This window comes from Arvicola amphibius, chromosome 5 (assembly GCF_903992535.2).
Source record: "Arvicola amphibius chromosome 5, mArvAmp1.2, whole genome shotgun sequence".
NCBI lineage: Eukaryota > Metazoa > Chordata > Mammalia > Rodentia > Cricetidae > Arvicola > Arvicola amphibius.
In genome coordinates this window covers 26425123-26453028 of record NC_052051.1, presented here as the reverse complement: position 1 = coordinate 26453028, position 27906 = coordinate 26425123, and the positions used below count along the sequence as shown (strand labels likewise).

The window sequence follows — 27906 nt, the reverse complement described above, 5'->3', positions numbered from 1 at the left end:
CCCAAGAGGAGAGCTAAAGAAGGGCAGAGCTGGGGTGCTTCGAGGATCGGTATGACCCCAAGACCCCAGAACTATTCACATGCAAAGTAGTCCTTCAAGGGGGCAAAGAGGTGTCTGATGACTGGCACACTCCAGGACCTTCCCAGCAGCTTCTGGCGGGCACCACGGCCCATGTTGGACACGTCTGTGTAGTGTGCAGGAAAGCCGAAGATACTGGGAGAGAACAGAGTGAGAAGTCACCAGGTTAGAAGGACCCAGGTCTCTAGTACACCAAGAACAACTGGAAGTTCTGGATGTCAGGCCTAGGAAAGCTACCAGCCTCGCTCAGGACTATTAGACTCAAAGGAACGTTCTAGACCCCACTGGTTCCTCAGAATATTTGCTGACAGCTGATACAACTATAAGTCACAGGGCACTGGTGCTGCCTTGTGTCACCCTCACAGGGACTATGCTTCTGGTCCTTAGGTGCTCTACAGAGACCATTTTTAAATGCCTAGTGTGAATTAATCCATGAATGATTGCTAATCAGCACGCCCACTTGTATTTGACTCTAAAACACAGTAAGAGAAGTTTAGCGATTTCTTGGGGTGAAGAGATGTATGTGTGCACATGTCTGTGTCCATGTGGCTGGAGGTCATCCTAAGTCCTCAGGTGTTATTCCTCAAGGACCATGCATTCACCTCTTTTGTTTCTTGAGACAGGGTCTCTTGGAATTTGCAGATTAGGCTAGGCTGGCCAACCAGCAAGCGCCAGGAATCCTCCTGCTCTGCCTGCCATACTTGTCTTGAACTCAAAACCCCATGCTTGCCTGACAAGTACTTTAGTGCCTAAGCCCTGTCCTCAGTCCTGCACTTTCTTTAAGAAGGAACAAAGCAGCAGAGCAGATTTTCAAGAGCAGTTCAGTTTAGTACAATTTAGAATTCAGAGTCTGCCCATGGCATTTGTCCGAGCACAGACATATATGCAGGCAAAACAGCAATCCTTATGCAATAATATTTTAAAGAAATAAATTCTTATGACCCATTTCTAGAAACAGCACCAATGGACCAATGGCTGTCCCCAGGGTTGCTTCCCTTTGCTTTGAAAGCTCCTCTGTGTCATCTTCTGCCCCAGGTCTCTGAATCACAACTCTGAACGCCTTATACTAGGGTTTCCAGAAGATTCTCTTCATAGATAGACTGAGCAATGTAATCTACAGTTTTCCTACTAATGAGAAATTACTATTTTTTAATTATTTGAATTTATTTAGTTTGTGTATATATATACATGTGTGTATATGTGTTTGGGCAGAGGACAACTTTCTCAGGTCAAATTAAGGTCGTCTGGCTTGTGCAGCAAGTGTCTTTTCCTGCCGATCCCTCTCTCCAACCCAGAAATTAACTTTCTAGGCTGTGCATGGTAGTTCATGCCTGTCATGCAGCACTTGGGAGACCAAAGCAAGAGTTTGTGACCATGAGTTTGTGGCCAACCTAGCTACATACTGAGTTCCAGGCTGGCTACAGAGTCGGTTGGCTACAGAGTGAGACTTTGCCTTACCCCTAAAAAGCAGTTATATTTTTATTAACACTACTTGTTAAAGAAAAAAAAACAAAACCAGAACTGAGATTCATGTTGAAAATATTCAATACAAAAGTCTTCAGAATAGAGGTACAACATAAAAAAGAAAAAGAAAAAAACTTGAAATCCAAGAGACAGATCTTTATATGACAAGGGACCACTTGGCCCAATAAAGTGTAAGAGATAAAAGACATCCTTGACCAAGGAGGAATCAGCTGCCCCATGAGGAGTGTGGCTGAAGTTGCAGAGGTGTTTCCCACTTTCCAAAGAACCCAGAAAGATGGGACAGAAAAAATGTCAGGGTAGTGCAGGTGACAGAGAGGCAGCACTATCAAATAACCTTACGCCTGAGATTCCTCATTACCACGGTGCCACCATTTCTGCGGGAAAATAAGGGCTAGTTCTGAAAAGCTGTTATCACGCAGACCCTACTACATAGGGCCATTGGGCCCCGGAAGAAGCAAGGCAGCTAAGGCTAAGGAACTAAGGCTGTGTGTGCTGCTGGCTCGGACTACATATTCTCCTTCCTGTCTCTGTCCCCACAGATTGCCTCTCCAAGTGCAGCCTTGTTCACTGTGGTAATGAGAATGATAAGCACCCCATAGTCTCAGACATGTGAATACAGTTCCCAGTTGATAATGACATTTGAACACAGTCCCCAGTTGGTAATGCTTTTGGGGTAGGTTGAGAAGATGCGACCTTGCTGTAGTAAGCATGTCACTAGGGGAGACCTTTGAGTTTAAAAGAGTCCACCATTTCTAGTTCACGCTCTCTCTCTCTGCATTCATGCTTGCAGATGGAAGTTCTCAGCTTTCCCCTGGAGCCACCGTGCTTGCTGCCACATTTCCTACTTCCCTGATATCATGGACTCTAATTCCTCTGGAACCATAAACACAAATAAACCCCTTTTTTTTTATAAATGTCCTGTGTCCTATCACAGCAATAGCAAAGTAACTATGCGCTTACCTTTCGAGCTCAGTACACCACAAATCATCGTCCTTGCCATTCATCACTACAGGGAAAAGCTGGTTTTTCCCCTGTCTGATGGAGTTTGACTTGGTGGTTATTGTCTGTACTTTCTTTAACTGGAGAACAAAACAATATCGTGGGGTGAGTACAGAAGGCTTCCAAGTGGGGTCAGGCTCAGAAGCATCAGAGGGCAGAGGACTGAAGGCATGAGTCTGGAGAGCTGGCAGGGACAGGCAGACACAGGGAGAGGACAGAGACTTGGAGAGATTCTTTATGCTTCCACAAATGCTAGATATATTTTAGTGACCATGAAGGATCACATGGGGGCCAAGACACCGGTTATTGATTGATGAGGTCATTAAGAGCAGAAACCATCCAGACACAGAAAGGCCAAACAGAGCTTGAACAAAAGGCCTTTGCTTTTCGCAGACCATGGAGAAGGCATTGAGGCCTCACTGTGCATCTGCGACTTCACAGCACAGCCATTGGCAACAGCATCCACCACTGTCCTCACTGCAAAGAGCACTTGCAGCACAGCCTCCCTGCCTCCAACATTAGCACCGCAGAGCGTGGCTGCGTCTTCCTGCTGGGGTTGTTACCAAGACATCTCCTACTCTGAACTTGAAGAAGAGACAGAAGAGTCTGTGGGGAGAGGGGCCCAGCACCAGGGGTCTGTGAGGGAATGAGCAGGAGCCGCGTGCAGAGAGCCCAGGTCAGTTTTCCGGAAGGTGCAGCACAGCCCACTCAGCATCTTACCTTTGCTGTCCTACTGAACTCCAGGCAGTCCTGCAGCTCGAGCTTATCATTCTTGGAAGCTATCACGGGCCTGGGAACAGCCAAAACCCGTTATTCTCCAGCATCTGCCCTGCTGGTCCACGCTAGAGACCTCACAAGTCAGGCGAGGAGAGAGTCTGACCAAGTGTACTCTGACGGTGACCATGTTCAGCCCCAGGGTGAGAACCAACAAGTCTGTGTGGTGAGACCAAGAGTCCACCAGTCCCTGAAGAGTACGGCCCAGCACCCAGAGGGAGTGTTTCTGTGGATTTTAGGTTTTAGTATTGGGCAAAGTGAGGCTCGCACAAGGGGCTGGGAGCACTGCAGGGAAACCCTGCAAACCAGATAAACCTAATAGAGGAGTTTGGTCTAGATCAGCGGTTCTCAATCTGTGGATCTCAACCCCTTTAGGGGTGGGCAACCCTTTTACAGGAGTTGCCTAAGACCATCGAAAAACACAGATATTTACGTTATAATTCACTCCCTGCTTCCCATACCTGGATGTTGGATTCCTTGCCTGTTTCCCGTTGTGATCTGTGAGTTTCCCTTTAATAAAGAACCCCGTATTACACCCCATTTGGAGCTAGCGTGGGATTCCTTTTCTCACGTTCCCCCCATTTGGCGTGTTCCCCTTCACCACTCCGTCACCCATCAGAGCTCACTTACAGCAGCCCGTCCTCTTAGCCTGGAAGCCACAAACGCATAAACAATGTGCAAATATCCTGCCATCCTACAGACTCCAGAGGTCACTACCACAAACCTCATCTGTCTTCTCACTGGATGGCCCCTTCTGGGACACAGCGTAATAGTTGACCATCTCACCTCCTTCTGCAATGTGCCCTTCTCTGCTCTCTTTCTCTTTTCCTTTTACTAGACACAGTATATCTTAATTGCTTAAATTAATTAAAATTAATCTCTTATAATATCATATTGTACATGCTCAATAAATGGCCCCTTATATCACGCCTGTAGTATCCAGCCAGAGATACTTGCGTCTGTCTTTTCAAGCCACTGTTGACTTAAGAACACGGCTCTGCAAGCTGGTCTGGGGATGCCTGCCTACCATCAACCCAGAGCCCTCCCTCTCTTCTGCCTCGATTGGCTCCGTTCCTTTAGCTCTGCTGGATGAGGCCTCTCCCTTTCCCCACCCTACTTTCCAATGCCACCTCCCCAGCCCTGAATACACAATTACTCCTTGTGCTCTCTACCCTCCCACTAATGTCTACTCTACAAGAGCCCCTGACATCATCGTGTCCCCCATTGAATTGGCAGCAACACAGTGCTTGGCAGGGAGCGCTTGAGTGTTGAATGGATCAGCCCATGTGATTCCAAACAAGAACATGGTACCTTCTGATCAGATGGTTAGCTGCATAAATACTAACTATCCGAGGGGTGACAACAATATTAAAAACATGAACTAAAAAAAGCTACAATATCTAGGAGAAATCTCCAAGCTGCTCCAGGACGCTCTGACTTCTGTCCACACTCTGCCAGACTCCCAAAATTTAGGCTTCTAACACATCTTTCGAAAGTGTTTCACGGTGTGACTCTGTTGCATGTATGGGATGGCCACTACAGTGGCAATTCACAGCTTAGTCGGCACGCTGTTCCTGAAATCACAAAGGACGGCACAAGGAGGCCTCTGCAGAGCCACTTAGGACTGAACACTGGCTGTGACTACACAAAGGAGAGATGAACAAGGATGACACCAACAAACGCACCAAAGTGGATGAGGAAAGCCCACAATGTCTCAGCCCTACACAGGGAACTATAAGCAACTGAGGAAAGCAACGGGAAGGGTGGCCTTCCCCAGAGAAGAGCTCACCAAATGGTTGTCTAGTGCCAAACAGCCCTGAAAACACACGTACAAGTAACATATGGATGTGAAAGGGTTATATTTAGGAATATATATGTATATACAAATACATATATGTATAATTAGCAGTTGATTAAAAAGTAAGGCCATGAATTCAAAGGAGAGCAGGGAGGAATATAGGGAAGGATTTGGAGGAAGCAATGTTATAATTAAATTACAATCTCAAAAAAAAATTTTAAGGGTGGAAAATGATCCTGACTGAGAAAAGTAGAGGGACCTAGTATCTATGCTACTGTTTGACACCTTAGCTCTGCCCCCTTGTTGGTCACTAGTCACATAGACCAGGCCCTACTTCATCCCAGCGGCAGAAGGTATGCTTTCTTTAACATTTGCAATGGAAGCCTTAACACAGCAGGAAGAATAGGGCAGCGACAGGGTTCTCAGTCCTCAAGGGGACCTTGAGAAACACCCACCCTGCAGCTAGAGCAAGGCAGCTGCTGGAGCAATTCTGCCCAGTGCTCCAGTCCAGAGCATCCTAAAGCCAGGACTTTCTAGAAGGTTGGAATGTCAATCTGACTTGTATATAACTTTGCTATCTGTTACCTGTCCCGCTCAGGGTTCTTACCTGTTCATCCCAGGCAGGTTGCCCCAAAAGTATCGGGCCCTGTGAGCGGCAGACACCTTGATGGCATCGATCATCACTGGGTTACACTGCAGGAAGAGAAGGGGAGCTGCTGGAGACACCCCAAGACTCAGCTGTCAGTCAGCCCAGGTTTGATCTGTCAGGTGATAAAGTTTTCCTAGCTATACAAGAGACAAGGAGACAGACAGTTCTCACCAAGAGGCTGGCTGGAGCAGAGCTGATGTGTGTTCACAGCAATAGAACAGTACTAAGACAGAAGTTCGTACCAGGAGTTGGGTATTGCTGTGAGAGACCTGACCATGCTGTTTGTTGGCAGAATGTGGACTTTGGGACTTTGGATAGAAAAGCATCTGAATTGAACTCAGGACCTTTGGAAAAGCAGGCAACACTCTTAACCATTAAGCCATCTCTCTAGCCCCTGTGATCTGCTTCTTTATTTTGATTTTTACAGGGGGTTACAGTTAAGAGACTACCAAGAGTCTCAAAAGGGATTTTGAACTTTTGACTTTTAAACAGTGTTGAGGTTATGGTAGACTATGGGAACTTTTGAGGTTAGACTGAATGTATTTTGCATTATGATACGACTACAAACCTACAGGGGTAGGGCAAACAGCAGAATATGGTAGTTTGTATAAGAATGGCTCTCATAGGTTCATATATTTGAATGTTTAGTCACCAGGAAGTGGAACTGTTTGAAGGATTAGGAGGTGTGGCCTCATTGAAGGAAGTGTGTCACTGGGGATGGATTTTGAGATTTCAAAAGCCCATGCCAGGTCCAGGCTGTCTCTCTTCCTGCTGCCTATAGATCAGGATGTAGAACTTGCAGCTTCTTCCCCAGCAGCATGCCTATCTGCATGCTGTCATGCAGATAACAGAGTACATCTCTGAAACTATAATCAAGCACCTAATTAGTTTATTTTGTAAGAGTTGCCTATATCATGGTGTCTCATCACAGCAATTAAAACAATGACTAATACAGCCGATCTCTGCCTGTGAATGGTGGGTGACTAGTCAGATCAGACCTGCCCACTCTAAGTCATGCCAATGACAGAACGTGCCAAAGGTAGAGGTTCTTCACATCCGAATCTACTAAGTCAAATCCCAGGTGCAGAAAGACAGTGTGGGCAATGCATGGCTCGGGACACTCAGACACAGGTAACATATGACAGTTGGAAAATAGCCAATTCTATCACATCTGAGGCCAAAATTGTAAAATTCTAAAATAAAACTAAGGTACAGTCCAGGTGTGCTACACACCTGTAATCCTGGCACTTTAGGGGTACAGAGAAGAAAACCAATAATAGTTGAAGGAGAGCCTGGGTTACAAGAGGCTCTGTCAAAAACAAAAAACAAAAAAAACAAAAAAAACAAAAAAAAAAAACAAACGTGGAGCTAGAGAGATGGTTCAGTGGTTAAGAACACCAGCTACTATTTCAGAGGACCTGAGTACAATTCCCAACACCCACATGGTGGTCCACAACCACCCATGATGGGACCCAATGCCCTCTTCTGGTATGTAAATATACATGCTGACAGAGTACTCATATTCGTGAAATAATAAATCTTCAAAAAAAAAAAAAAGGAAGCCAGGCATTGGTGGTGCACACCTTTAATCCCAACACTAGGGAGTCAGAGGCAGGTGGATCTTTGTGAGTTTGAGGCCAGCCTGATCTACAGATCAAGTTCTAGGACAGCTAGGGCTACAAAAAAAAAAAAAAAAAAAAAAAAAAAAAAAGCCTGACTTGAAAAACCAAGAAAGAAAAGAAAAGAAGAAAGAAGGAAAGGAAGGAAGGAAGGAAGGAAGGAAGGAAGGAAGGAAGGAAGGAAGGAAATGAAATCCAAATACCTACAGTGTTTGAGGTAATTTAAGTGGTAGACAATTAACTTCTCTGTAACTCCTAACGCTACCATTTTCAGAAGGAAGAGGAAACAAGGAACTGTCTGAAGTAAAAGTAGAGGTTGGTGTCATTATTGGTGCCTGGCACTGGCACGGTTGTTACGGATAAATGTCTCCCATGCACTCAAAAGTGTGCTGTATCCTTCCCCCCAGATCCAGCAACAAAGAGGGGAATCAGTCCGATCTGTCAAAACTCAGTAGCCTTCAATGCCAGTGTCTCCCTGACCCAAATAGTCTTGACACGCAGGCCACTCACCTCCAGGAATCGTGAGATGTCCCGCTTGTCACCGACTTCCATGGCTACCACATTCTCAAACATCCAGAAGAATGGACGGTCATCACACTCCTCAGGGCGTGAGTGATTTAGCAATCGATAAAACTCAAAGAAGAGTCGGCCAGTGCCCTCTACATCCAAAAAAGAACATCAGAGAGCAGGGTTTGATCGAAAGCTTCGATACAAGCCTCCACATTCCCTGAGACCAAGAAAATCCCAATAAACCTACATCAGTAAAGTCAATGCCCTCACATGCCAACTCCCTTAGTCCCCTGGAATGATCAGGCGAGGACACAGGGTGCAGCAGAACACCATTCCCTGACATCTTTCTTTGAGGGCTGAGGTTTTGCAAAAGGCATAGGCAGTGCTTAAGGACCAAGACACTAAACAAGAATGAACAGAAGCCAACAGCTTCTTCTTGGGGCCACCCCATATGGACCAGCACTCAGATATGGTAGCATCTCTGTGAACCAGAACAATTGATGCTCACCAAACAGGCCTTTTCGGACAGGGTTCACACAAGAGAGGTCATTGCAAGGGCTTCCACCAATCACCAAGTCGAATGGGCCCCACTCATCAATCTGAGGGAAAACACAAAAGGCCAGGATGAGCCTGAGAGAGGAGAGACTGGAAGCCTTGATTCCAGGGCAGGCAAGATGGTTGATAGGGTTGAGGTACCTGCGGTGCAAGCCTGGCAACCTGGTGTGATCGCCAAAACCCATATAAGTGTGGAAGAAGAGGAGTGACTCCACCAAGCTGTCCTCTCGTCTCTACACATGGACCACACTACTGGCACCCTCATCCATGTGCATGCGCGCACACACACACACACACACACACATACATACACACATACATACACACACACACACATACACACATACATACATACACACATACATACACACACACACATACACATACACACATACATACATACACACATACATACACACATACATACACACACACATACACACACACATACATACACACATGATGATGATGATGATAAATTGTTTTTAATTTAAAATAAAGAAAGCTTAGATTCTTAGAGAAGTTGCTAAGAAAACCCTGAAACTTGCTCGGTCAGCAACCCCAGTCCCAGTGCATGGAGCCTCAGGCAATGCTCACATTCCACTAAAAGTCCAGTTACTATTACGTCACTTTTTCAGAACTGTCTCTGATTCTCTCCTACCCAGAACCCTAGGCCTGAGGGAAGGAGATAGCATACTATGAGACTAAATTCCAGGGTACAAAAAAAGCAAAAGATGAACCCCAGGAAAATAGACCATCCTCACATTTCCCTTTGTGATATTCCTGACGTCATCCACGTATTTGATTTGGCCTTCATGCTTAATGGTGCCCACGGCAATGGACTCCGCACAGACTTCCGAGGCAACGTACTTTTCCACTTTGATACCCAAGTCTTTGAGCACCAAGTACCCTGTGGGAGATCAAACAGAAATGTGAGGCCAAGAGGCCAAGTGCAGAGCCCTTAGCCCCACGGCTGACGTCCTGAACCCGAATGAAGATCCCCTCACTCCGTTACTGTCACTTCAAGATATCTGTGGTCGACTCCAGAGGACATCACCGCATTGCCCATACAGGCTATGCTTTTAAAAAGGCACCAAGAACCCTGCAGGAGCCACAACAGACCCGAGAGGGCTGTGCGTATTGACTGATTCCTGTGCGCACACACACTGAAAACTAGAAAGACTGAGGGTCACTGCCTCATTATCACAACATTTGTGTGTGTAGCCAGGAAACTTCCAGATGCTTGAGCAGAGGGAAAACAAGTCAAACAAGAAACATGTCCCTTTAGAAAGGGGCCAAGGAGGGAATGTGGCAGGTAGAGGAACTTGTCACCAAGCCTGATACCTGGGTAACCCACACAGGAGAGAAGTTGTCCTCTGATCTTCCCATGTGTCTACGGGGCAAATGCATGCTTACAGTCCCACATGCACATAGAATAGTGTGAAAAGGTGCAAAGGTCATGGAGTGGAGCAAGAACAGGCACGTGTGACATCCAGGTTACTACTGTGCTCAACTGTCACGGGGGAGAGACACCTTCAGCCTGCTGCCTCAACTCACCTGTCGCAATTCCATCAAACAGGGACAGGACTCTAATTGGTCTCCTCTTGGCTGCAGGAATTGCTGGGAACACCTTTGGTGGCTCCTGCCAGATAAGCAAAGAGAGAGAGTAATCCCTCAGAGTATCTGTCTTCCTCCTATGTCCAGGGGGTTTGATGGGAACTGGTAAGAATGTATTTGGCACAGGCTGGTCGTTCTGCCCTTACATAGGAGGCACAGCTGCCTCCTACAGTCACACAGGCCCAGATAGGGAGCTTGAATGGCAACTGCCAAGGCCTCTAAGAACAGCAGATAAACTCCTACAGTGTGGGAGCGCTGCCCTCGTCACCCACAGCTCAGACATCTCCTTGTTCCCTGCTCAGAAGACACTGGAAGAGAGAAGTGTCTGCTAGAGGTATGAACTAGCAAGGTCTCTCAGCCTCCGGCAGGCACAGGCTCTCAGCCTCCGGCAGGCACAGGCTCTGTGAGGTACAAACAGTACAGGGGAGGAGGAATCTAGCTGTACATTCCCAGCTGGCCTTGACCTCACTATTTAACACAGGCTGCCCTTAAACTCATCACAAAGCTCATGGCTCAGCTTTCTGTGCTGGGACCTTTGTCACCATGCCTGCCATGGTGACACAGGATCTCACTTTATAGCCTTGACTGGCCAGGAATGCACTAAATAGACCAGGCTGTCCTTGAACTCAGAGATATGCCTGCCTCTGTCTCCTACATTCATAGATTAAAGGCCTGCCTCTTGCTCTTACAGACATACAGGATTCAGCCTCCCGGGGACTATAATTGTGTGAGACTGTACAGAGCCTCGGGCTTACAAATTCCTCGAGGTCAGGGTCAGTAGTGAAGAAGTCTTGCAGGCGCATGTTCCAATCCTTCCTGCGCCTGAGGACCCCATGGCAGCGCTGTGGGAGACACATATAGCAGCTCCAGGGTTCCTGCAGCTTGGCATCCTCAGCTGTTCCTTCACCCACCAGCACCTCCAGACACTCCACACAGAAGCACCTGTACCAGGGTATGCAGAGAGAATGGGCATGGACGTTAACAGACATTTGTCCTGCAGGCCCAGTCAGTTCCCGGGGGCATGACCACTCCGCCTGATGCTCAGCCTCCTGCCGCCGCGTGTTTTGAGCTATAGGGTAACAAACTCCCTTCAAATCTAGACCCTTTCAACGGAATCCTCCCAGGGCTGGCCTCCCAGGGACATCTGTCCTGAGCCCAGCATTAAGCATCACTGCAATCCATACTTGTGAGCACCAGATCCCACAGGAACTGTGGGGTACAACCGGGGATCCGAGGCCCTCCCGTCCAGCCCCATGGAACGACACTCACCTGCAGCAGCTTGTGTTGCTGCACAGAAGCAGCTCGCGGCCCTCGCAGCACACTGTGCAGTAGGACTGATAGCCGTTCTCATCATACATGTAAAAGAGCTCCAGGAAGCGATCCTGGCCGCCAGAGAGAAGCACGTGAGACCACAGGCCTGACATCAGCCAGGCCTGGCTAGCAAGTGATAGGACATGTGATTTGAGTTCCTCATGGAGGGCCTTCTCTGCTGCAGCACCTGTCCCCCAAACAGGAAGTGGGGGATGTGCCCTGGGAAACTGTTCACTAGGGCCTGGAGCAGGGACTGTGCTGGGAGCCTGGGTGGGGAAGGAAGGGGCAGGAGGAAGAGGGCAGGCAGACTTACCCGGCAACTCTGACAGAGCCCACCCTCAAAGAGGGGGTGGAAGGACACAGGGTTCTTCCTACCGCAGGACAAACAGCGGTCTGCGAGAAAGACAGGGTGTCAGGGTTTATGGATACCAAGGGCCTAACATCAGCAGCTCAAGCCTTGAGCCTGACAGTTCTAAGCATCTGCCCCTGGCCAGTCATGTGCCGAGTACCCTGTGCCGCGTCTAGTGTTTATCTAACCCTTCAGCGGCTTTGCAGATGAGATACGGTATTTCAGGGCGGTTGGCCACAGATCGACCTTGTTTAAAGCGCCATCTCCACTTCATAGTCTGGGAAAGACAACTTCAAATGAACAAGAAGCACAAGGGAAGCCAAGGCCTGGCCAGGCAAAACAAGAGACTAAATATTGTTTTGGATTTGACATCTCCATCTTTCATAAACATTAAATCTGAGACACTGAGGCACAAGTTCTGATTGGCTTGGTGGCAGTTACAGAACCTCCCTGCAACCACGCTCTTTAAACACACAGCACAGATTACCATCCCAGACCTTGGTTTTGTTGTTGTTTGTTTGTTTGTTTTACCATGAGGCCACTCTGTCTTGGCTCTAAACTGATTCACTTTCAAGAGGACCAAACCTTTAAAAGGCCAACACTGTCCCACCAGGCAAGGACAAATGGTGGATGGCTCTTGGGATACATGGAGGACCATGGGTCAAAAGTTCCTAAATTAGGGCTGGAGAGATGGCTCAGCAGTTAAGGACTCCAGCTGCTCTTCCAGAGGTCCCGAGTTCAATTCCCAGCAACCACACGGTGGCTCACAACTTTCTATAATGAGATCTGATGCCCTCTTCTGGTCTGCAGGCATACATGCAGGCAGAGCACTCAGAACAAAAAAAAAAAAAAAAGTTTCTAAATTAGACCTGGCCACATCTTTAATCCCAGAACTCAGAAGGCAGAAGCAGGTTGATATCTGTGAGTTAGAGGCCAGCCTCGTCTTCAGAGTAAGTTGCAGGACAGGCTCAGAGATACACAGAGAAAAGAGAAACCCTGTCTCGAAAATACACACACACACACACAGAGTTTCTAAATTGTAGGCATTGCTCTAAACTGCAGTTTTCCAGGGTACCCTGGATCCAGGTCTGTTTTCTAACCTGGATCTAATAATGAGTAAGTACTTGATAAATATTTGAAGATTAAGGCAATTGGGCCACGAATGTAAATGAAGAGTACATTTTATATTCAAACTCCATTAGGTCTGTTCTTGAAAGATTTCTGAATCCCAGTGCAGTACCCAGCTGGCTGGGGAAAGGATACCAGAGTTATCTCGAGGAGGAGCCAATGGCAAAATGTGTCTTATTTTAACCCTAAAGTTAGCAGTGCTTCTTGCATGGAAAGTTCAAGGTTCCATTGATCTGGAGTTTTCAGGCATTGGCCAAAGTACCACAGCTTCCATTCTTCCCCACTCCAGTCACCCTGGTCAACGGTCACATCAGATTCAGTTAAAACAGAAGGAAATCATATTATTTGGTCTAATAAATTTAGAAACTAATACTCAGGAGTGCATTAGCAGGAGTGGTCCTGATCTAGGTCAATGCCCAGGGCTCCAGATTAAATCCATGCAGAAGGTCAAAGCCAGGCTAAGGCAGGCCTGGGGCACCCCAGAAGGGAGGGCAAAGAGACATAGTACCTTCCAGATTGTCTTTGTTGTTGGCAACATCAGAAGCCATCTTTTCTGTGGAGGAAAGAGGAACAGGTGTGAGATGAGGTGGGAAAGTCTCCTTTCCCATGCAGCCATGCACCTCTGAGGTGCATGCACCTCCTGAGGACCTGCTGCTCCTGCTGCTGCACACACCCCCGAATCACCTTGGCTCTCATCATCCTCCCCTCGGTCTTTTCCGCCATAGCTATTGGTCTTAAGGCGCTTGGGTGGGGGACAGTAGTCAGCAGAGGCAGAGTCGTTGGCTGTGCATCTTCGACTTTTGTTCTCTGGAAGGTAAGCAGACAGACTTGACCGAAGGCTAAGAGACAAGGCAGGCCTGGGATCCAGCTGCATCTAGAGCAGGGGACTGTGATGGTGTAGAGAGCCCCAGAGGGGAACCCAGAGCAGAAGCCAGTTCCAAGTTCCTCCTACATGGGAAGCAGGCCAGACTCATGCTCCTGGGGCTAACACGTCTGAGTGTGGAGGAGAATCCATCCTTCTAGAGCCAGCCCTGAGCCATGCTGGCCACAGCTGGGGCTGAGGTCCTACAGTGATGCCCACCACAATGCCCAATGGGAGCATGGAGCTTCTGGGTATTTTGTTGTTTGTTTTGTTTTGTTTTTCAAGACAGGATTTCCCTATGTAGTCCTGGCTATGTCCTGGAACTCATGCTATAGACCAGGCTGGTTTCGAACTCAGATCTGCCTGCCTTTGACTCCCGAGTGCTGGGATTAAAGGTGTGCACCACCTCCTCCTGGCTTGCTACTGGGTATTTGAAATACCAGGAGGGACAGGATTTCACACTGAGGCTCAAGTCCAAATTGTCAGGTGATGCTACTGATATGCTTGGTTTGGACTGACTTGAACCCTGGAATCTACTTGCCCAATTTATGAAATTAGTATGTATTCATTAATCAATTTCAGTGTAACTTTTACCTTAAGAAGGCATAATTTTCTAAGGACAGTACTAGAAAAGAAAGTGAAATAGTTCAATGTTTTATATAGACTAAATGCTTAAATGCTAAGTTTTTTAAAATATTAGGTCAAAATGTATGAGTAGCATTAATTTCCCATGATGCTTTATAATGAAACTACCAGAAAATAATCAAGTCACATTCTGTGGCCCCCATTCAATAACATTTATTTATACATTTTTGGATCTATTGAATCACAGTGGACATGGTTGAATCTGACCCTTCCCCATTCCTATACACGAGGTACGAAACTCAGATACCCATGTGAAGTCATGAGGAGTCAGATGAGATGACACACGGCTACAGTGCCCCATGAGACCAGAAAAGACTGCAGAGTGAGACTGTTGTCTCAGAAACACCAGGAGCCTTTGGTGACAAAGTGACATCTGCCAATGCTTACATATGTGCCAGTAATATTAATAATAAAAGAGAAGGGAGGAGTCCTAAGGTTTTAGGAGGCAGGATATGCACCCAGGTTAGCCTGAGGGTCATGGGTGAGGGTGAGAGAGTCAGCTCAGCTTAGGAGATTGGATTCTTCTCCACTGAGCACTGTGGACGCCGAGAAATTGCAGGACAGAGCACAGAAAACAGAACACTCAAAGATGGTAAGGGAATACCATGTCTCCTGGATTCTAAGTTCCTACATCTGTGCCATTCACTCCCACCTGGTTGTTTGTTGTTCGGTTTGAGGCCCTCGATGCCAGCGGGCTTGAAGCCCCCATGGGCCCACTCCAGCATGGGTTTCAGCTGGTCTTCCAGGGAGTCTCCCGGGCTGCTGGGGAAGGTCTTGCCAGCTCGCACCCTGGCTCTCTGCCAAGACACAAATAAAGGCAACGTCTGTCCATGAATGGGAGCGAGCGAATGAGGTATGTGCCAGGGTGAACCCAGGGATTCCTCCTGCTGGGGCCTGCATTCCCTGAACACTGGTGTCTTTCAGAGCTGGACAGCTGTCCTTGGCTTTGTTATGTGACAGGGGCCTGCTTTTGAGATACAAGTAAGGAAACAATAGACTATGGGGCGGGCCCCACATATGACCTCTTCCCTGTAGAAGCAGAGAGCGATCAGCTCTCTCCCAAAGGAAGAGTTTCGCCTCAGCTTTGTTACTTAAAATCAGGAGCTTTGGGCCGTTGTCCCTTATCCTCCTGTAGCTTGTCTTGGACAGCGGACTTCTTGCCGCGTCTTCCCTAAGAAGAAGATGTGGACATAGTCAAGCGGTCTTCATTTTAAGGACAATGCCAATTTACATGCCTAATGAGGCACTTGGCCAAGTGGGGCAGGCTGTTAGGGGCTGTAGGGAAGTAGCGGGAAGTCTGGTGACTCAGAGGAGCTAAAGATTCGGGGAGGAGGCTACAGGCCTCAGCTACCTCCTCTAGGCCTTGAAGAAAGAAAGCTTACCTGTCTCTGGGACAGCCTACTCTGCAGTATCACTATTGCCCTGTGACACGCGCTACGCTGGTCAATTGTCATGTGCTGGTTAAAGTCACGGAAAGCTAACTCTGGGAGTAAAAGGCCCTCCCTTGACTCCAACTCAAGCATAATCATTTCAAGTGTCTTCCAAAACTCCCTGTCCTGGGTAAGCTGGGCCCATGACACCATGACAGAGACAAAAGAGAACAGCAAACAGCTGAAGGCATTAAACACATCACACCCTTGAGAACAGTTAAAGGGTAAAACCATTTCTAACAGAGGTTATATGGGGTAAAGATGGCTGCAGTTGAGATGAAGGGGCAGAAACTCGTCCATAAAGATGACATTTTCTCTTAACCAAGATGCTGTGAGAAGGACTTCCTGCAACATTTCTTTGGCGATTTGATGCCATTTCTTCTGCTTGCTCTCCCAGCTGGGCTCCTCCCACTGGCTGGATGCTAGGAGCACCTGATATGCTGGTCTATGTCTGTCTGCTGCTTGCTATCTGCTCTTTGCCTACTACTCACTTAGTAAACTCAGCCCTTTGAAACCGAAAGCACGGCTATCCAGATCATTCTCCAGATGACACATTCACGAGGCAGCAGACATCTTTTCCAGACCAGCTGGCAGTACCAGCAATTCTCTAGTGACCTTGGCACATCTCAAACTCCTTCTCAAACACGCCCTTTGTCTTCGGCATTCACCACCTCCATGGCACCCCCGCCTCCTCCAAGCCAACCTTGGCAACACAATGGTGTAAGCTCACGTTTACTGCTTCTCCCTTTCTCCCAGCTCCTGAAGTCAAGACCCCACTCCTACACCTGTATTACCTGCAGAGCATGGTCTACGGCCTTCCTGTGAGAAACCAGCTCATAGCCAGGCGGTGGGGGCGCACGCCTTTAAACTCAGCACTTAAGAGACAGAGGCAGGGGCATCTCTGTGAGTTCAAAGCCAGCATGGTCTACAGAGTGAGTTCCAGGACAGCCAGGGCTACACAGAGAAATCTTATCTTGAAAAAAAGAAAAAAGAAAAATTAAAAAATAAAATAGAAATCAGCTTATTGAAGGTAGCCAGATTAAAATGCTGGCTGAACAGCCAAGGGCCACCAGTTTGTCAGTAGAGACCTAGGAAAGAAAGACATCACCAATATGTACCTGCACCTGGGTGAACAAGGGTACACTGGGTATACACATTCCCCAGAGCCTATTCCTGGGGTGCTTCACAGATGCCAGTAACAAAATGGGGGGGAAAGACGGCAGTATTTAGCACAAACCAAGGAACCTGAAACAAGAACCCATGATACTCCAAATGTGAAAAAGAATAAAGCTCAGAATGGGTACAATAAGACACAACCCGTTTGCGTTCACATGGCATACGTGTACATACATGTATGTACAGTCAGTGTCACTGGTCCAGGTGTGAGACTCAGTCCTGAAACTGGCTTAAATGTGTTTTGTGCAAGCTCTTTGCCCTTCCTGAGTGTGAGGACAGCTATTGAGTCTTCAGATTCTCATTCAATGGGTTCCCATCATACATAGGTTCAGAGAACATGCTTGACACACGGTGAGCTCTTTCTACTCACAATGATTGTGAGTCTTGGTCATGAAGGGCAAGTTGCGTGTGCTAAGTCACCAGACAATGCAGAAATGAACTGTGGGGTGGCACTCCTAGTGAGAGGGGAGATGAAGCAGGTGTTTCGGGCTTCTTATCACACTTGTAGGATACACAGGATGTCTCAGGATGCAATGCTTGCTTTCACACTCAGCGCCATCTTATGCTTGGAGCCTCAACGTTGCGGTGTGGCCACCATGGGTGACCATGAAGTGCCAGCTGCTCTCTCCAACATGAGCAGAACACAGTGAACACTAGGTAGTCTCTGGCCAGGACCACAGCACATGGTAATCCATTCCAGAATCCTCTCTCAGCATACTGCACCTTATTGCCATCTGACCCTGTCTAGAAATGAGTACATATGTCTCGCTAGATATAGCAAGTGTCCTCTTCTACGTCACACAAGTAACTGTGCACACATCCCTGGTAATGCTTCAGTAGCCAGCATAGGTCAAGGACATTTATCCTTCTCCGCCCTCTGCTGGTCACTCAGCACGACTGCATGAAGTTTCTCGGAAATTGGATAATTTTTTTTTTCTCTCTAAAGAAATTTTACACATGGAAATGGCCCCAAGAGAAAGTAACTCATGAGAAAACCAGAACCTCAATTGAGGCTGACCCCAGCAATGTTCTTTTTAAAAGGACTTATAATTGTTTATGTGTATCTGTCCATGTGCGCATAGGCCACCTGTGTGCTTCTGCATTCAAAAGTTAGAAGGGAGTGGAGCTAGAGTTGAAGGAGGTTTGTGAGCCGCCCGATGTGAGTTCTGAGCACTAAACTTCTGGAAGAGCATCTAGTGCTCTAAACTGACAGTTGATTCATCTCTCCGGCTTAGAGATGGGTGCGGTGGTAGTGCACGCTTTAAACCTCGCCCTTCAGGACAGCCAGGCTTAGGCAGTGAAGGAAACCATCGAAAACAGAAGGCTGCTGAGAGAATGGACTTGAATGAAGGGGCCATGTTCCAGCCACAGCAAGCAGCAGAACTTGGCAGCTTCAGTCACGTGGTTCTGGTTTTAGAGTTAAGGAGAGAAGACGGGGGTTAAAGGATCTTCCTCTGTGACTAAAGAAAGCCTCTGAGGCCAGACATGTGTCACGGGTGTCCCTGCGTGGGGGCCTAGAGAGGCCATTGTGTGAAGCTAAAAAGTTGAAGCCTGGATTGCCTTGAAGACCCCAAGTTGTTGGAGATTCCAGAGTCGTGGGACACCTGCCAAGAAAAGCCTCTAACAGGGAATAGAACCAGCCCAAGAGAAAGAAGTGTGCTGCAGTCAACAAAGCTGAAAGGAGTTAGAGATCTGAAGAGTACATTGACATCAGACGTGGAGATGCAGAGTTTGGAGTCTGCCCAGCTCATTTCAGTCTGCTTTGGTCCAGTATTTCCTCACTAGGCTCCCTTCCCTATGTTTGGATGGTAAGGCATATCCTGTGCATTATATGTTGGAAGCATGTGATCTGCACTTTGATCTTGACTTGACAGGGATTACAGTGAGCTCGTGAATCTCAGAAGAGACTCTGAACTTTAGACTTTAAAATAAGTTTGAGACTGTTATAGACTATGGGGACTTTTGAAGTTGCACTAAATGCTTTTTGCACTATGATATTGTTACAAGCTTATGGGGGCCAGGGAGTGGAATGTGGCAGTTTGAGTGTAATTGGCCCCCATAAGCTCATAGAGAGTGGCACTATTAAGAGGTGTGACTTTGTTGGAGGAAATGTATCACTCTGTGAGGGTAGGCTGTGAGGTCTCCTATGCTCAAGCTACAACTAATGTCACAGTTCACTTCCTGTTACCTGTGGATCAAGATGTAGGACTCTCAGCTCCTTTTTCAGCACCATGTCTGCCTGCATGCCATGTCCCACCACGATGACAACGAACTAAAACCTCTAAAACTGTAAGCCGCTCCAATGAAATGGCTTCCTTCATAAGAGTTGCCATGGTCATGGCGTCTCTTCACAGCAATAGAAACCCTAAGACAGTCAGACTCCCTCCTCAGTGGTACCTGATACTCGGTGTTGTCTCCATCTCTGCTTTCCACATCCACCTGTGCAGTGTCCATGCCCTCCTGGTGGCTGTCCTGGCTCAGGTCAACCAATGGGGTACTGATGCTCCAGGGTATCACTTCTTCATCTGTGAGGTCAATGGTGGGGTAAGGGCTGGTGGGGGACAGCCGCGGTGTGCTTGCTGAAGTGGTTGCTTGCCAACTCAGGGACTGTAGACAGAAAGAAAAGGTTGAGTCCCGGCAAACAAAGCAGGTAGGGGGTGCAAATGAACAGCCTCCTTCCGTTAGATCCCATGCAAGCGAGAGTGAAGAAACAAACCAGGGCCCTTTCGTTTCATAAGAACATGAGCTGGCAGTCATTGAGCCCAAGGCAGAGCAAAACCAGAATAAGGATGATAACGCAGTGGCAGGGAAGGACCAGAGGCTCTGAAGCTGAGCTCAGAGACGGTGGGGGCTCTGGGCAGCTGGCTCCTGTGCATCTGGAAACAGAAGTAGAATGTTCCAGACCTGCTGGGGTTGCCTCAAGATAGCAGGAAAAGACACGAGGACTTTCAGCTGAGCTCCAAGGGGAGCCAGAACTGGGCCAGGGGAATTCTTGTCTCCTCAACGTAGTTCCACCAAAAACAGGCCAAGTGAGGCCGCAGGCTTGGGAGCTTACCTAACGCTTCGGAGAGAGCCAGACCTGTCCTGTAGCTGCATTTGTTTGTGTGTTGTTTTTAATGAAACAGAGCTGGAGCCAGTTAACAAGAAGATCTCAGGGCTAGAGCCATGGCTCAGAAGTCCTGCTGCTCTTCCAGGAGACGTGAGTTCCGTTCCGGCACCCTCCCTATGTGGCTTACACTGCCTGTAACCCCATCTCCAGGGGACCCCACGCCCCCTTCTGGCCTCTGAGCATAGGCACGTGTGTGGCTTACATAGAGAGACATGCAAATACAAGTGAAACAACTTTTTAAAGATTTAATATAGCGGTTTTTTTTTCTTCTTTTTGGTCTTCAAGACAGGGTTTCTCTGTATAACCCTAGCTGTCCTGGAACTCACTCTGTAAACCAGGCTGGCCTCAAACTCACAAGGATCTGCCTGCCTCTGCCTCCTGAGTTCTGGGATTAAAGGCGTGTGTCACCACCATCCAGCTGATGAATATAAACTTAAACACAGGCATGAGGAAAGACTTGCTGAACCGCCTGAGCCTCGTTTTCTATGCAGGTCTATGAGTGATAGGAAGTCCCTGGGCTCAACAAGAGGGAGCTTACTGCTGAGGTATTAGAGAGTGCCGTGGTCTCCCAGCAGAGTGTGAGCGTCCCTGGAGAGCCAGAGCCACTGCTGTCCTCTGTCTCGCCATCTCTACCTTCATCTCCATCTTCTGTCAGGTCCTGTGAAAAGGAAACAGCTTTCCCATGTAACCAAGTTAAACAAGCAATACAACTAAGGAAGGCAAATGGCACTGAAACACATAATGGTGTCACACTAAGGGTCCCTACAATACATCCACCTCGTTTTGCTCTAAAAAGACTTACCCTCTTCCATCATAGGAAGCACAGCCCACTGACTTTGAGGAGATAAAAGACAGAGAGGGCCCATTCACCAGAACTCCTCCACTCTAGAGTTATGGCCATCATCTCAGAACCAGCCAGTTTCCCCACAGAGACACCAGCGCAAACTGCAGTGGGCTCAAACCTGCCGAAATCCCACCAGCTGATGACAGGGAGTCCTTTAGAGAAAGCCACTGAATTTCTCTGGGTGGCCCAGAAAGAGAACCCATCCCTTTCCTCCAATCACGTCTGTCCCTCCTGCTGTAGTCATTGGTCCAAGAATTAAAACCAAGAGTATGTCTGTGACCTTCGATGGCTCCTGGGAAGAAACTGGAGAAAAAGCAAATGGAGTTTGCTTTTTCTATAGAAATTGGGGCATGAGATCCACAGAATATTGGTGACAGCAAAAAGCTTCTGTGGCAAACAGAGTAACAGAAACATCTCTTCCCATGTCCAGTCAGTGAGTTTTCAGGGCTGGAGAGATGGCTCAGTGGTTAAGGCACTGGCTACTCTCTGACTGCTCTTCCAGAGGACTGGGATTTGAAGCTTAACACCCACAAGAGAGCTAACATCTGTCTGGAGCTTTGGTTTCAGGGCATCTGAAGCTTTTCTGGCCTCTGAAGGTATCAGGCACAATGCACAGACATACAGGCAGGCAAAATACTTACCACATTAAAAATAAATAAATAAGCCAGGCGGTGGTGGCGCACACCATTAATCCTAGCACTTGGGGGTCAGAGGCGAGCAGATCTCTGTGAGTTCGAGGTCAACCTGGTCTACAAAAACAAGTTCCAGGACAGCAAAGCAATTACACAGAGAAACCCTGGCTCAAAAGGAAGAAAGAAATCTTTATAGAAATTAAAAAATAAGTTCAAAAGGTTCACCACTCCCCGAATTTGTGGGAAATGGCTCTGGAAAGATGTCTTCATACAACAGTGAAACAGCCCCTCTGGATTCAGGTTTCAATCAGTTCTTGGGAAGTTCATTAAGGCCAACTGCAGTGGAGCAGGAATGTTGAGGACAGTCAACAGGCTGTCAATAAAACAACAGGCAAGGCTGGGGAACCAGACGCATAGCCTGGGTCTCTGGGGTCCAGGTAGCAGCACTTTGACATTTGAACAGAAACTTCAGAGTGGAAGCCTCAATGATTGTTGAAGAGAATTTGGAGCCAACATAGCTGCCTTTGCGAGCGCTCCCTGGTCCATGCTCTGGAGCATCAGACTGCGCTGATGGAGCCCCGTCCCAGCCTGCAGGGTTGGAGCATCAGACTGCGCTGATGGAGCTCCATCCCAGCCTGCAGGGTTGGAGCATCAGACTGCGCTGATGGAGCCCTATCCCAGCCTGCAGGGTTGGAGCATCAGATGCCTCTGATGGCGCTCCATCCCAGCCTGCAGGGCTGGGAAAACATACCAGTCTTGGCCAAAACAAGCTGTTGCTTGCGTTTATGTTTTCAGAACCATTTGGTGACTACATGCATCTTAGTGTTGCTATTGAATGAAGTGCTGGCAGAAATGGGAAGACACTCAAATTATTTTGTTTAATAAACACATGAAATTAAGGTAGAAACAATGGTTTCTAATAAACAGATAAAATGCAAGAAGCCAAAAAAAACAAAAGGCACATGAAAGACCGATGTAAGCAGAGAGCGATACTGATGGATCTCTAGAACAATTCAAAAGTGTTAAGATGTGAGAAACACCTGAAAGAATTTAACAGTCACCCAGGGTAACGGCAAGGACTTCTAAAGGGCTGGGAGGCAAAGACACAGCCTACCAAGGAAAATATTCCTGTCTCTCCTCACACACACATTTAATCCCAGTATTCAGGAAGCAGAGACTGCAAGTTCTCTATCCATTCAAGGCTACCCTGGTCAACACAGAACTATACCCAAGCCAGGGCTATGCAACGAGACCCTGTTTAAAAAAGAAAACAAAAACCAACAAACAAAAAACCTATTCCTGTTAAGATATTTGTTATGGTTATGCATTACTCATAGTAAAATAATTTAAAATTATCTTAAAAAACCACTATGTGTTTTATGAATTACATTGATATCTTATTATTGTTGTTAGTATCATTGTTGCTGTTAGTACAAGCTACAAGTCCTTACCCTCTTTGAATTTGGTGGATTGTGGCATCACATTCTACAATATCTTGCTGACTTTAACACGACTGTGTGTTAAATACTTGAACTAAAAAGTGCAGTGTGGGATGCAGAGATGATTGAGCAGTTAAGAAAAGGGTCTGCCCTTCCAGAAGACTCAATTCCCAGCCCCTACAAGAGTTACAGGCTCATAAAGACCTGTAAGCTCAGTGCAAGAGGGATCTGGTGCCCTCTTCTGGCCTAGGGGTACTGCATGTACGTGATGCATAGATAAACATGCAGAAAAATACCCATAGACATAAAAATATTAATAATTTAAAAATAAAATAACAGAGAAAACATGTTTCAAAAAAATTAAATAAATAAATATTAAAAGTGCACTGCAGCCAGGCATAGTGGAGCACATCTTTAATCCCAGAATTTGGGAGGCAGAGGTAGGTGGATCACTGCGAGAGTGAGGCCAGCCTGGTCTACAGAGGGAGTTTCAGGACAGCCAGAGCCACACAGTGGGATTCTGTCTGGAAAGTGGGGGAGGGGCATTGCAAGGACAGAAAATTTTACAATCTTTTTTCTATATCTTATACCCTGTAGTAAGGCCATCCTCTTCATTTTTTTTTTGTTTTGTTTTGTTTTGTTTTTTGAGACAAGGTTTCCCTGTAGTTTCTAGAGCCTGTCCCGGAACTAGCTCTTGTAGACCAGGCTGGCCTCGAACTCAGAGATCTGCCTGCCTCTGCCTCCCAAGTGCTGGGATTAAAGGAGTGCGCCACCACCACCCGGCTTCCTCTTCATTTTTTTTGAGGGTGAACCCAAACACATTATCACGATTATATAGTTGAGTTTCCCCGACTTTAGAAAATCACAGAGCTCAGTGCACCCAGCATACAATGGATAAGCACCATCCTGGGGAAAACGTCTCCACCGTCACGGCATCTCCCCTCCCAGGAAGGTGTCACTCGCCCTTTTTACAAAGTGAACTTGCAAATGTGTTGATTAATGTCTACTTACACATCCCTGTACCGAAATTACGATTCTGTGCTTACAGCAACAAAACTCTATCCCCTGTAAAGTACTGGCAATCAACTACTTCAGTGCATAAACGCTAAAAAGATTTTACGACAGCTAACCCCAGGATCACAAATGAAAGATGGGACTGAAGGGCAAAACCCAGGGGATCAGCAAGTGACAGAAATTGGACAAACACACAATGCTGCCTAGCAGGGAGACCTGGTGATGTTTGTCACTCACAACATGTGTGAGGAGGACACAGACCAACTGACCAAGGCAGATACCTGTTAATGAGATGACCAAGAAGCCATGTCATGAACTGTCCTTAGCCTCACCCTAAAGCCAGCGCTCACAGAACACAGACCGAGAGTGACGTGGAAAGACCGGAGGCCCTGGTTAAAGCCCTAAGAACCTAACTTTTCATTCAGCAACGGTGCAGCCTTGCTAGTTGACTCCTTCTAGATTAGATGAACAGTCCTTCCACGAGACCAGCGTAGGCATGTTTTTTAGCTCAGTGCCAGGCTCAGAGTGAAGTGCTCTTAACTAACCATAGAAACACAAGAGCTATTCCAACCCCCGAACCACCAGGCCACCTCGTTAGGCATCCCTTTTATTTCTGAGACAGTCTCACAACGAAGTTCGGGCTGCCCTCAGTGTGCTGGGGTAACAGGTGTGCCACCGGCCTTGATCTTCCACTCGCACGCCTTTAACCCCAGCACTCGGGAGGCAGAAGAGGCAGGCAGATCTCAGTTCAAGACCAGCCTGGTCTACAGAGTGAGTCTCAGGACAGCCAAGACTATACAGAGAAATCCTGTCTCAAAAAACGAAACAAACAAGCAAAACATGCAAAGAAAATGTGTGTGCGCGGGGGAAGAATTTACCAGTAACTATGCTGAGTTTCTAAATAAAAACTAGTTCTAACGAGCTTGGGAGGTTAATTTTTGCAGTTCTTTATGTACCTGGATTACCAAACTGCCTAAGATTCAGTGGCAACAGTTTTCTCGCATTCTGTAGGCTGTCTGTGTCCTTTGCTGTGCAGAAAGGTGTTTTGAAAAGAATTTTTTTTTTACTGCATGTGCATTAGTGTTTTGCCTGCATATGTGTCTATGTGAGGGTGTTGTATACCCCAAATCCGAAGTTACAGACAGTTGTGAACTACTATGTGGGTGCTGGGAATTGAACTCAGGGACTCTGGAAGAGCAGCCAGTGTTCTTAACATCTGAGCCATCTCTCCAGCCCTGAATAGGTTATCCTTTTAGCAGGGTATGTTTTTGACATCTTTATCAAAAAATTAGGTGACCAAACCTGTCTGAGTTTACCACTAGGTCCTCTATTCAATTTGTCCCTGTATAACTCAGTAACATAATCTGAGGTGGGGTATTGTGATACCTCCAAAAGTGTTCTTGCTGTTCAGGATCAATTTGGTTATCTGTGGTCTTTTGTGTTTCCTTATGAATTTTTCATTGCTTTTTTCTAGTTATCTGAAAAATGTCATTGGAACTTTGTTATGGCATATTCCTTTACACTGTGTGAAGATGTATCACTGTGATTGGTTTATAAAGAGCTGAATGGCCAATAGTTCAGCAGGAAGAGGTTAGGCAGGACTTCTGGGGACAGAGAGGGTCAGGAAAGAAGAAAGGTGTGAATGCCAGCCAGATGTGGAAAAAGCAGCATGAGCAGTACGGAGAGATGAGGTAATGAGCCACGCAACAGAATGTGGATTAAAATAAATGGGTTAATTTAAGTTATAAGAGTTAGTAGAACAGGCCTAAGCTAAGGCCAAACTTTCATAATTAATAGTAAGTCTCTGTGTTGTTATTTGGGAACTGATGGGTCAAAGAAAGACTCATTACAGAACTTTGATGAGGATTACATCAAATCTGTAAATTGCTTGTGTTTGTACAGCTGTTTTCACAATATTAATTCTGCTAAGCCAAGACCAAGGAAGTCTTTTTATCATCTAGTTTCATCTTTAATTTCTTTTTTTTCAATGCCTTAAAGCTTTCATTATAGAAGTCTTTTATTTTCTTGGTTAGGGTCCTTCCCAAGTATTTTATGTTTGGGGTTTCTTTGGTTTGGTTTTTTTTGTTTGTTTGTTTATGTTGTGTCTTGTTTTGAGATAAGAATGGAGACATTTTAAAACCAAACTTTAAGGACACAGTCCCATGTTGGACCATGTGTGAAGCTGTGGGTTTGATTCCCAGCAAGGACACGAAAGTCGGATGTGGTGACTGTAATCCTGATCTGCACAAAGGATTCCAGGACCAGCAGCGCTACCCAGGCAGAGCCCTGTCTCGGCATGAAACAAAATAAGAGGAAACAAAAAAGTCCAAACATGGTACGACCATACTGGAATAAGTGAAGTTTGTCATATGAATGAACTTATCAACAATGTTGATAAATTAAGAACTAATCTCAGAAACATACAAAAAGAACCCAATAACTCAGAACTTTCCAGTTTGACAAAATAAATGAGTATAGATTTTAATTTGCCTTCTAGATTTCAATTTTTTTTTTTTTTGGAGCCTCAGGACACCCATATGATGAAAGCTAGGAGAAAGAAGGAGCTGGTACCTGGATGTAAGCAATCGTGCTGGAGACCCTCCTCTTGGACGGTCGTGAGTTTGCTCTGCAGCCTGTGGAGGACAGAGTCAGAGCACACAATCAGAGGAAGGGACACCAGGCTTCTTGCTGACAGGCCTTCTCTAGCATCTCCCCCAAACTAGTCATCAACGGAGATCATGCGGTGTCCCTGTCTCCTCTGTACACTCATAGAGAGACAGGGCACAGGCTCATGCCTTCCTCCCTACAAGCTAAGCAGTACCATTTGGGGCCCTAATATGGAGAGGAAACATCCAATTCCTTCCAGAAAGTCACTGCCCAATCCTATGATGATAATTTCATTGGAATGAAAACCTGTCTTCTGACAGTAGCTGCATTTTAAGTATTTCTATGTAGTCAAGAGGCTACAGGGGTAAACATGGAAACTGGCCACTTGTGCCCTTACAGAGAGCTCAGATCAGCACCATAGATCTCAAGGACAGGAACAGACAAGACAGGAGGCTTCAAAGAGTGGGGGCTGATTACAGGTGTTCTGGGAGGTGCTAAGAGGAATGGGCAGTAGGAAGCACTTCTCATCCATGATAATGTCAATGTCAGCACAATAGAGGACCCATGATCCAGTCTGCACTGAGACCAGCCCTACCAGGAATGGCAAAGTAAGGGACCCGCCACCCTAGGTGCTTTTCCTCGGAGTCCCAAGGAGAAGAAAGAGGCAGGAGGCTGTGGGCAGAGACAAGACAGAGCTTTGGTGTTGCCTGTGTCCTGTAGAAATAGACTGGTCCCCCTTTAAGGAGGCGTGTGAGGGTGCTCAGCATCCCTATAGCTTCAGGAGCCAGGGAGAAGCTCTTGGTCGCAGCCGAGGTGTGCAGCTGTATCTGTTGAGTCTGAATGTAATCCCACCCCAGCTCCCCACTGCCCGCCTACCTTCGCGCCCCACTGTGCAGATTGCCTCCGTGACTTGGGTGATGGGGACATTCTTGGCGTCTGAGGACCGGTCACTGCAGTTCCCACTGATGATGACACAATCCTCACATCCACCGACAGCCTCGTCATCACTGAGCTGTCTGCTCTCCCCCTCCATTGTCGTCTATGGGAAAAGGCCAGAATAGATAGGAAGGAAGGAGACAGGGGCATGAGAGGGCATCCCACCCCACCTTTCCCACCATGAGCTCTCTGTCCTTGGCTCAGGAGAGATTCCCACGACCCAATCTCTGGGTGATGTTGGGCTCCTAACTCCTACCCCAAGCTCCTCATCAAACTCAGAGGCTCAGGGTTTGGGTCCATGTACCAAGTAGCCTAGAAGGCTTGGTTGTCAGCACCCAAG

General features: G+C 47.0%; 1 protein-coding gene and 1 non-coding gene across 2 annotated transcripts; both read right to left on the bottom strand.

The window, feature by feature from the left end:
- Positions 1 to 71: 71 nt before the first annotated feature.
- LOC119815155 (DNA (cytosine-5)-methyltransferase 3C-like) lies at positions 72 to 27663 on the bottom strand. The gene is given in 22 exon segments (XM_042055127.1): positions 72 to 213; positions 2524 to 2642; positions 3283 to 3352; positions 5742 to 5827; positions 7913 to 8061; positions 8421 to 8511; positions 9232 to 9377; positions 10025 to 10109; positions 10840 to 11026; positions 11354 to 11466; positions 11709 to 11788; positions 13381 to 13425; positions 13557 to 13679; positions 15032 to 15176; positions 16604 to 16644; positions 16832 to 16867; positions 16870 to 16897; positions 17565 to 17729; positions 19383 to 19592; positions 20633 to 20752; positions 21422 to 21528; positions 27507 to 27663. Coding segments are annotated over 22 exon segments (2445 nt in total).
- LOC119815986 lies at positions 23810 to 23965 on the bottom strand. Its single transcript, XR_005285655.1, has one exon. It is a non-coding gene; the product is annotated as a U1 spliceosomal RNA (small nuclear RNA).
- Positions 27664 to 27906: the final 243 nt, after the last annotated feature.